Here is an 11,834-nt window from a genome sequence, read left to right as displayed (position 1 = left end):
AATTTTAGAAACCTGATAATTTTCGATCTTGTGCTGTTACTAAGTTTTAGACCAAAGAGCCGAAATATATACAATATTTATGAATCATGTTTCAATCTATGAGAAGTGTTTCAGACATAAATACATGTCATATTTACATTACTATATTACAAAACAGTCAGTTGATTACTCTGATTTTGTTACAATTATCAATTACCAAAACCGATTATGTTACTTCATGGCAGTATATTTAAAGAAAAATTGCCATATTTTTGAAAAAAATATGTATATAAGGGATACAGGAAATCTTTCATGACTGTTCTAGATTTTAAGTTAGTTATCTTTAAGCTGAGCGAATAACAATAATATATGAGTGCATATTAATACTACTACTACAAATATTCCTCCTAATGCTTCTACTACTGCTGCTGCTATTACTACTACAACAACTACTACTACTACTACAACTACAACTACTAATAATTATAATAATACTAATAATAACAATAATAATAATAGTAATAATAATAATAATGATGATGATAATAATAATGATAATAATAATAATAATAATAATAATAATAAGAAGAAGAAGAAGAAGAAGAAGAATAACAACAATAATAATACTGATAATGACCTTCCATTTGCCTTGCGGTTAGAGCTTCCTGCTCGGACGCGGTACGTCGCGGGTTCGAATCCTCGGCCAAGTCATACCAAAGACTTAAAACATGGTACTAACAGCTGCCTTGCTAGGCGCTCATCATTAGTGTTAGGACTGGTTGGCCTACATATCTTCAGTATGGTGCTCCAGTGCTAGACCCCACTATAAACTGTTACACTGCAGACATCGTAGCTATATGATATAATTATTATATGTGGTAAGTATCAGTTGATTTCATGTATGAAAAATGTAGGACCAGTCCTTTTTAACGAATCAAATATTGTTCTTATTCCCACACCACGTGGCATAACTTATAATTAATACAGAGCTCCTAATACACAGTTTTGTTCACGAGGTTTGAATTGTCAGGCGTCATAATGAGGCTACCTTATACTAAAACAGGATACAAAAGTATGTGTCTCGACACTGCATAACATTACTAAAAGGTAGTGAAATGCAAAAACCATAAAAAGAGCGGTTTTAATACTCGAACTTTATAAATACTTCAGTAGCAATTAGAATACATTAATTAGCCTAATTTACTGGAATTCATGATCATAATCACACCTTGACAGGGGCAGCAATACATTGAAGAGATTTATATTGAGAGTCCACTGTATCTTGTATATTATTTCAGCATTGTAACCTCACTATCTGTGTAATTCAATACCTTGGTACTGGATATTTTCAACTTCATTTTTCATTTACTTTGGAAAAAGTAATGCATCTGCCTTTTCTAACTTAAAACAAACGAGCTTTAAAAATACATATTGTATGTTTAATCATAAAAGATTTAAAATATAACTATAAAAGAAGCAAGAACAGAAAGGAAACAGTGGATACAACGGTAATTCAAAACAGTATGGAGACAATATGACTTTGATACACACCATATACTCATTTATTGAAAACTATCATGTCATAATGTTCCACATATATGACATAGATCTCCAACAATCTCTAGACAGACTTGTATGAACATTTTAAGTTTTAAGAAATTAGAAAACCTATTTGAGAAAATAAATTTACTGAGCCAAAGAATAATATACTAGTAATTAAATCAAACCATTACTTTAAGATTCATCCTTGTCATTCTATACGCATTTACTCGTTTTGGTTAGCATGCGCAAAATATGTCTTAGGAGTGTGATTATTATAAGATTGCATTTACCATCGACCGTCGTATAAGACAATTAGTGAATGTTGCTCAGATGCCTTCCACTAATTCAACAAATGTCAGCCTTTACACATTTTACGCAGTTTGGATCGTATGTCGTGCACAGGGAATTGATGCTATGAGATATAACGTTTTCTGATCTGAAGACCTGAAATATGCTGGAATATACAGTCTAATTCTCAACACTAGATAAATCATATGATTCCTTTTAAATGTAAACGTAATGTTTCATGGCATGAAAATGTATCAAAGTGAACGTAAGCCATACAAATTAATCATATCTTAACATTTTACCATTAATCAGATGTCGTGACCTCACAAAGTGATGGTCAAAACGTTATTTACATAGTAATAAAACATTAATCAGAGACATTTTATATGGTCATTTCATTTACCAAGCTTGCTTTATATCTCGATATAAACGTTATGTAATTTTTCTAAATACGATGACAAAGTTGGTTTCGAAAGATTACGTAAGAGCTCTATAAAATGTGTCAAAACTTTCATACTTATTCCTGCTAATAATGGTTTAATAAACATAGTAAGCAAAGTCCAAAATTGTTTTGATTCTTAATACTGAACACACTAAGTGTCCTAATGGATTTAATTTGCTATTATATGTAAATTTAGAAAGCATAACACAAGCATGGGTTTTGTCTAATTTATGTATGTTAGACAAGACAGTTTTCTATTTTAATCAACATTTAATTAATATAAAACAGTACAATTATGTGTACAGTTGCAGACTTTTGCTACATACAATTCAATAATTTATTTATGTTTAAGGACGATACCAATATCCAGTTATTAGAATTCTTTGCCTAGGTGCTAAATTATATTTCATTTGTACTCCATTTGTAAAATATGTTTAAGAAAGATTAATTATGTTACATAGATGCAAGAATGGTAGCATATTCATTCATACAGTCAGGATATACAATACAATTGGCAAACGTAAATAATATATAATTTCTTTCTGCTTCTGTGCACTTGTCCTTTGTATTTCTAAGCCACATCCATAGTGAGATCCGAGAAATGCAGACCTGAAAATGTTGAATCTTAATGCCAATAATGCAAAGATGATTGAAAGCAACAAATATAATTTACGTATTTAGCTTATCTTAATTCAAGATATGGATTTCGCATTACATACATACATACATACATACATACATACATACATACATACATACATGCATGCATGCATGCATGCATACATACATACATACATACATTCACGCACGCACGCACGCACGCACGCACACACACATCCATCCATCCATACATACATACATGCATACATACATACATACATACATACATACATACATACATACACATAGGCAATAACACCCATGCCGACAGACAGACATACATACATTCCTATATACATGCAGACATAAATACATGCACACTGACGCACGCACTCATGAACAAATGAATACTATAGTAATTTCTGTCAATTAAATAGATCTATTTGTTATGCCTAATATATAGTGATTTGACTCTTTGAATATAAACCTTGAGCAGACGAAATGTTGGAAATTCGAGTTTCATCTTTGTTGGATTCTACAAATAGAACGGTGGGAGTACATAGGAATTGATCTTGAAGGTGACTAATCGAAAATCAATAAATAAGACTAAGTATATCCAGAGTTGTAACCATTAAGGTGCACAGTTTCAATCTAAAAAGGAGTATTCAGATATTCTTGCAAAATATGGACCATTCTACAACAACAATTATCCACGAAATTACCTGTAGTCTGCTCAATCCAGCTTGCATGAGGGTAGGAAAGTTGGTAAATATCTGGAAAACCGTCTTTAAAGCAGCTATTGTATCCCCAACTTAATGTTCCCAATAATTCAAATCGTCCATACTTGTTACGGCAGATTAATGAGCCTCCCGAGTCACCCTGTAATTCACAATTTACAATGAAACTCGATTTGTGTTTGTAAGAAAACGTACCAAATAAAACTGTGTGTAATACTGGTATGATAACACAAACTTGTAAACATATACAATCAAGGAGGCCAAGCTAATTTCATGAGCCACGTGTGGCTGAGTGGTCTATAACGCTCGCCTTTGCCGATCAATAACAATTCACATCTGTCCGCGAGGTTTTAAGTCTTATTCTAGGCCAATTTGGGTATAAAAGAAATCTTCCATCAGCTCCCAATGTGTCGATTGTTCTTACAAAGGGCTATCTTGGGGTCATCCTTCATCAATTTTACTAGCCACCATATATATCCTATCTTGTGCTGAGAAATGGCATTAAACCTTAACTAACAAACTTATTTCATCTTTCTGCCTCAAGGAGGTTTGCGTAACCGTGCTAACCGCGTCAATAATAACAAATTACCAAAGGTTACACTTATGGAAAAAAAAGAAAATTGCTGCACTGGCTTGAAAATCTAATCACGTATACAGATTAATAAAAACATGATCAATATATTCCTTTGTCAACCTTCAGAAGCTCATTGCAACATCGTACTAATACATTCTTTTCAGAAGCTAACACAAATAAACATGATGAAATATGTTTCAAATATCGCTGCACTGATATTGAAAAACTCGTCACGTACTGTGCCAAAAAAGGCTAAGTGCAAAATGTGTAAAAACCAGAAAACAGCAGTTGCCATAATTTTTTGAAAAACAAAATAAGTCATCACATGAGCACAAATATGAAAATGTATGTTGTCCATGTTGAGTGTGCTTATGCAATCTTGCTAACAACTGTCTCAGAATGGATGAAGATATCCAGATCACTAGAAAAAAAAACGGGGGCATAATACCAACGCAATTCTTACATTTCAAGTATAAATGATCTACTATATATAGTTTAAGTTACTTGATAGTTGTTTGAATTACATCTTGTTTCTTTTTTAAAATTGTACATTATGCAAATTCACTATTGTAATATGTGCGAAAACCAGTACTATGACTGCAGTTAGAGCTACCAATCACGAAATGTACACACCCAACAAACAACGATTAACTAGAGTATACCATATGATCCATCCGTGGCTACAAATCAGCCTTTATTCCAAAAGAGGATTCAAGTCCAAACAAAACAAGGAAACGGAAACAAAGAACAAAATGGTTAGATTATTGTTGTACAAACCAAGGTGCAAACACTAAATGTGATAAAGCAATATTTAGTGATTACATTTGTTAATGGCGACAATGTTTAAACAAGCAATACCTTATACTCCTAATAAAGACGAAACAATCATGCATATGCCTCTTGTCAATGTTTATCGTCCGCTTGGTATCAAACCATCCACTTAGCTCAAGCTGGTTTCATAATTGCTTTATTTCAAGCTATATTTATTAGTTTGCTATATATACGCAATACATTTAATTTATGGAGCCTGTGATGGCTTTAGCTATTCAGAGGTTTGATTTTGCTTCGTGTGTTTTGTCCTCTTAGAAGCTTGGCAAGACAATTACTCTCTCGTAGATATATTTTAAATTGTTAAAATAGTTTGCGCTGACTTGTCGCAATCAAGTTGCATTTTAAAATGCTGATTGAATTCGCGTAGTGATTATTGCTTTCGAACATTATATGGGTTCAAACACTGTTCAGGGTACTGCGGCCAACCCCACTCACCCACCCCAAACCCCTTCAAACATTAAATTATTGAACACCGGCTGTCATTGTTGATTTGTTTTCTCGAACATAAACTTGCTATATTTGTCAAAATAAATGTTTCCGTTCATTACAAGCCACTTTGCATCACTGGATTAGAACTGCCCAATCATATATTGCACTAACACAAATGACAAGTAGTGTTGAAGACTGCTGATAAAGTGTAATTTAGTTCCTTATGATTCATTTATTAATGCTATTGCATTTGGCCATATACTGAGATTGTTTCATAAACAAGAACATATGCGCACAAGTTTATTTCGGAACCTGCAAAGACGGTCAACAGGCTTCGGAGATTGTTCTGAAAAATACTTGACAATACATAATCATTCTTTTTAGTTGTGGTTGTTGATCTCCCCAATTATTTCTACTTTTCAATGAGATCTTATCGGAGAATCCTTTTTGAAACAATTCTGAATTTGAAACTGCTATAATTCAGTTATTAAATCATACTTATTATTGTCGGCTTTAGAGGTTCGATCAAATTATATTGTGAGATGTCCGATTTCATTTTTGGCACCTGTATAGCGTAAATAGTCCACTCTGTACAAAAATAGAAAACATATTGGAACAACTGATTCTACAGAATGTTTGCAACCCAGCAGGCAGTATGTGGATTATCCTTCGCTGTAGAGTATTCATTCCTAACTAGAACTATATAGTAGTAGTGTAAAAGTGAGGTATATGTATGTCTGTCCCAAATTAGTTCATCAACATGGTATTTTTATAAACAAATATGAGCAGAAGTGGATAACACTTCAATCACAAATAGTGTTTGGAGTCTAAAGATGTGAGCTGGTTGAAACTATGAAATAAAGATATGTGCAGGAACATATGTGCTGGCTAGTAATGTGGTAATACACCTGCGGAAGTTAGAAAAGTATGTAGAGACTACCCATGTTGCTCGAAGTATGGCACCAAGAAATGGACCTATTATAATATATGTGCGAGCTGCAATGTTACTCCCACATCAGGAGATCTGAAGAGAGTAGAAAATAATGCAAGAAGTCTTTGTAATAATGTTCTATGTGAACTATATTCAAGGCATATCACAATTCACGATGCAAATTCCGATGAAATGAATTTTGATTACGAAACAGCAATATGTCCGCTCTAGACACGGCAAATAACCACGCCGACAATGACATGCAGCTCGTGATATATGAGACCGGGGATGTTTAACCAGTCCCTTAACCAGTTCCGGTTCCAAGCCCCTATGCCGGTCCCATTGCGAGGGTTTAGCCTCCTTTTCCAACACAGCGGCAAGTTTCTGCTATTAGGTTTAGGCTGAGCGCTCTGCAAAATTGTCAGTGCAGAGCCAGCTATATTATAAAAGGTTATTGCGCCAGTGTGCAAGGAAATTACAAGCTTGATTCAGACGCTTTGGCAGTTCTTATTGATATGACGCCAAAGACTCTCTGGATCCTTTCCAGTGGACTTATAACCTTGTGTCAATGAAATAGCGTGAGAACACCTTTCCAGGCTATTACTGTATACATATATATATATATATATATATATATATATATATATATATATATATATATATATATATATATATATATATATATATATATATATATATATATATATATATATATATATGTAGATATATATATATATATATATATATATATATATATATATATATATATATATATATATATATATATATATATATATATATATATATATATATATATATATATACATGACGACAAATCTGAGATGGACATCATACATTGAGGCATACTATATTGGTGATCAAGCTACCGTACTGCCGAAAGGCTGCCGCATACAATAAATCCATGAATGCGTGTCTTTGCCAGTTCCATGTAAGCGTATCCTGGCAGTTCAGAATCGCCACATCCAGATACATATCCCACACATAATCCATGCTGACAATGTGTCACTAAACATACCAGGTGAAGGTCATTGTACAAGCATGTACTGCAGTGCTTCTCGAAAGCATGTAACTTAATCTGTTATTTCTGGGTTGATATGCATGTAACCTAATCTGCGTATCTACCCAGGAAAAACAAGATCCATATGTGATCCAAACGATCGACTTTTCATGGACACAATCGGAACAGCCTTGACGGAAAGCATGAGCGCCATTTGAATCAGTATGGATAATAACTGTTTACTGACATCATCCAGTTTATGAACAGTAGCATCAAGTAGCTATCAACACAATTCATTTGTAACCGTTTCGTGTTATGGAGCGAAATACATAGCAGCGCGATGTTGACCTTCGCGCCAAACATTGTGCTTTTAGCAATAATACATGACGAGAGATTGTTAAAGGTTTAAAGAACACTGCTTCCGCCAATGAAGGCCTTCTGTACCTAATTTCATAGAGAAAGAATCGACGGGAAAGGCTAAGTGCAAGCAAAGTTTGTGTGGAAGGCGCGTACAAAGGAAAACCGTGGAGACAGTCGTGATCCTTTTGCAGTGACCGATGAGCTTATTCAGGACTACTTGTTTGAAATGAGTTTTAGCAGTGCGCCAATAACTACTGCTAAACCCAACTCAACAGGAATGAGCTGGGATTCGCTTCTAACAATAGATCCGCCAAGCTAGAGCTGCTTATATGCATCCACATGCCCGTATGTATCGATAATTGAATCAGAGATGTGTTTATATGTTCAGTCATCGCACCGTAAAAGCTGTCAACCCAATATGCTGGGACTACGAAATCGAATTAGCAAAAGGACCGGATTATCTACATTGCTTAAACAACCTGTCTAGTTAGACCTTGAAGCAAATTATGTGAACTACTCTTTTTAAGTTTTACATAATGTGGGTAAAAGCATAAACTACCCACTGGTCTAATCTTCGATGTACCTATTAGCAATGCTACCACGTTCATTAAGCGGCCTGTAATGCAATCACACTCATCAATGTCCACCTAAAGCTGGTTGTACCGGATCTACACGTCACTGATGGCGTATAATGAAATGTGCCTGCAGCCTGGACCGTGCTTTCTTGATTGAGGTGTTAGGCCTTTGCTCGCGTTTTCGAAGCTCTATCAGGAGCATTGAAGCATGTGGTCTTCCGTTGATTTCATATCGATAATGAGGACAACCTCTTTTATTAGAGAGCACAAATAATAATCCTTCCGAGACTCTTTCATCGCTGTGTTTATGGTCTCGTCAAAAATATGGAATTGTACCAGACTAAGGGCCTAGATCTGATGTGGACAGCGTGCGTCCTCAATATTCAACGTCATCTAGTAGGTAACGTGGTCGTATAACTACTTGGTGTCGTGTCTTGTCCTTAAACATAATGTGTATTGCCTTCATGATATTCGCTGGTGCATATCGGTGGATTCCTAAGGTTTGTCACTTTTTTGCATCACAACCTTAAGATGGCTCAGCAATCAGGTTGTAAAAAGAAGCATTTGAGTCCCAATGTTTTACACCAGATACATACGGTTGATCGAATAGCTTGCCCCCTTGTTGCTGCTTTGGATAATATTGTCGTAGTTGCTAGACGTTATTTCGAAGATGAGGCCTGTACTAGTAATATCCCATCAGCTAATTTAGCAGCTCCAAATCGAGCGGCAATAGACGCATGGGATTAGGTTTTACGAACGGTTTCACCAGCGCCAACACAAAAGTTGGGCCTATCTTTAAGTATGTTTACGAATGTATGGTTGACACATGATTATGATGTGGTTATTCTCTGAGAAATTGATAATAACAGCCTAACCTTATCAGGTGTTATCGAGGTTTGGAAAATCGAACAATGATCATCTGATTTTGTTCTATGGTAATTTAGGTTAAAAATCACAGCAATGGTGTTGTGAGACTCCTTTACACCAAGCATTCAGTGAGGTAAGCGGAATGGGTAAAGATTATGAATATGTCTGTAGTGCTATTAGAGGTTTTGACCGTTAATACGAGAAATATACAGATGGTTCTAATTTATACAGCAACCAATGAGTGAGAAGTGATACCAAATAAATACCTTTTCGCGTACCAGTGTCAACTACTTCCTAGCCAAACAGAAGTGCTAGGATCTGTCCTCAAATACAGTAAAACAGTTCTTACCCGACTATGAGGTACTTTACAATTATCTGGTATTTTATGAAAAGTCAGTCTCGTGTATTGCTAAGTAAGACCGTGCCAACACAGTAAAGTAGGATTAAACCTCGATCATTTTATGATGCAAAATAGGCTTAAGATAATGTTTTGCCAAATCAACATTAAAGAAACCATGGAAGGCTACATTTTTCAGAGCGTCAGATATAAAAATAGAGCGACATTCGGCGGAAGAACGAATTATCTAGCTTGAGAAGTGATATCATATTACAAAAGAACAATGATAGATATACATATGCTCGCAATATCGTGATCCAAATATGCAGAGTTCAAAATAGCGTTTACAATGGAACATGTCAAAATCCCAATGCAATAAAACCCTGAGCATAAAAATGTCACTTGACAGGACGCAAGGCAAGACTATCATGATACAACCATCGCCGAGCGACTGAAAATCCTCATTCGCGCGCAATGCATCATGGTTACCATAAATTCTGTCGGCATTCGGAATACTCATAGCACAATCATGTTTGCAGTCACCGGCTGGATTGATATTGTACCATATCCAAGCCCAATACCTAAACCAAAACGACAGAATCATAGTTTTAGGAGCAGGTGTTTACTTAATTAACCTAAACTGGTGTAGCGATGGTTGTAAGGTAACGAAACGTTGTCGTTGCTTTCATTCTGTATAAACGGAGACTTCATGGCACATGAAGGACAGGCTAAGGCTTCACAAGAAACCATTGCAACTAATTTTAAGAATACAACTGCCAGTGGAGACACCAATAGGGCGCCACGGTCTCAAAATCAATACAATGCCAATGGGACTCTTAATCACAGTATCAATATTTGACTTCCCTAATTATAATTATCATAACTTAGAACAAAGTTATGGAAGAGCAAATAGTCAAGGAATACCAATTATTAATGATGCTTGCTCGTGAAACAAATGCCTCTTATTGAGAAAGAATATAAATTACTGGTGCAAGAGTGTATATTCCATCCTGGCATTGAATTTGGCATTCAATGAGAATGACAAGTAGGTCACCCTGAGCACCCCAAGCCAGCCCTAAAGTGAGTTATTTGTTACCGTGTTTTCGCTATCAGAACAGTGAAAATATTGTCCTAGGGTGATCAAGTTTAAGATTATATATATAATACTGACACAGAATTTAGCCGAAAAGACCTCTACGCGATAAAGTATCATTCGTGAAGTGTAATGTTATGTCTGCTTCAACTCAACAACTGAAAGACCATGTGAGCTTCCAACAAGATATGCTATATCGCATTTCAACGATCAGCCCGCACAAACACTAGCATTTGCTAGAATGCAAATAGAAGGCAATGCAATTAACAATCTTGGTGTGAGTGGAGGCATACATGCAGGCAACTGTATCTAACTTACCAAACAAACTGATTTGTTTTTTCATCTGCAGAGGAGTTACAAGATAACCAGCCATCTAGGCCAATGAAACGTTCAAATCAGATTGATTATCGAGAACATGTAGATCTCACTGTACCCAAATTTCCGACGATCTGCAACACGTGTGCTTACAACAATATGGAAGCCTGAAAAGGTCTTTGTGAATGGCATAGAAGTTTCTACTAACGTTACTGCCCGAGGCGGGTAGAGTTCAAGCCGCACTATCTCGATTTTCCGTTGTTTTGTGTACCGTTGTGAATTCACACCCATGCAATAATTGCTGTTACCCTCATCCTTCAAATAACTGCTATGGGCATACATCAATTTAAATAGCAGTATGGTTTATGTTCGTCACCTTACCATGAAAGGGAAAACGCAAAAGGAAGTCCGCTACATAGCCGAAGCAATCGTCATAACGATTTTGGTCCATCTGTCAAATGCGATAGCAGATGGCAGGCGAGACAGAGTTTACGCTCATTCTCTAATATTACTGTTGATCAGCATAAAATAAATATTGGTATAAACAGTCATGATTAAATTTAACATAAATCATTTTGGGTAACGTTGAAACTAATGATACAGGAAAAAACTATTTTTTATTAATCGCTTATGATATACAAACCAGCCAGCTGGAGAGAGACTGAATCTAAATTAAACTGTTTATTTAATAACGATAATTTTACGTTCTCAAATCGATCACTCATTTCAATACATTTTCTTCAATCTTCAAATATTTGTATTCACAACATATTCGCAGATATGAGTGAAGCACCTGAACGACATATATCAATGGATAAATTTCTACATAAACTCGACAAGATGAATAATTGCAAATCACATGGCTAAGATTATCTTAAAGCTGAGTTCTATATTGACCTAGGTGAAACACTACATT

At 35.3% G+C, this 11,834-nt stretch overlaps 1 protein-coding gene across 3 annotated transcripts in view; it reads right to left on the bottom strand.

Annotated features, from left to right (window-relative positions):
- Positions 1-1,396: 1,396 nt before the first annotated feature.
- The window catches only part of LOC149783726 (uncharacterized), a 94,933-nt gene continuing 84,495 nt past the window's right edge, over positions 1,397-11,834 (bottom strand). For all 3 annotated transcript variants that reach the window (XM_089931975.1, XM_089931973.1, XM_089931974.1), the window contains 2 exons: positions 3,574-3,730; positions 1,397-2,860 (listed from right to left, as the gene is read on the bottom strand). In XM_089931975.1, coding sequence (XP_089788101.1) covers positions 2,823-2,860; positions 3,574-3,730 — 195 coding nt within the window. In that variant the 3' untranslated portion in view covers positions 1,397-2,822. The remainder of the gene's footprint in view (positions 2,861-3,573; positions 3,731-11,834) is intronic.

The sequence above is a fragment of the Sinohyriopsis cumingii genome, chromosome 14 (genome assembly GCF_028554795.1).
Source record: "Sinohyriopsis cumingii isolate HCF-2022 chromosome 14, ASM2855479v2, whole genome shotgun sequence".
Classification (NCBI taxonomy): domain Eukaryota; kingdom Metazoa; phylum Mollusca; class Bivalvia; order Unionida; family Unionidae; genus Sinohyriopsis; species Sinohyriopsis cumingii.
Note: the sequence above shows the minus strand (reverse complement) of the source record. Positions and strands in the feature narration are given on the sequence as shown.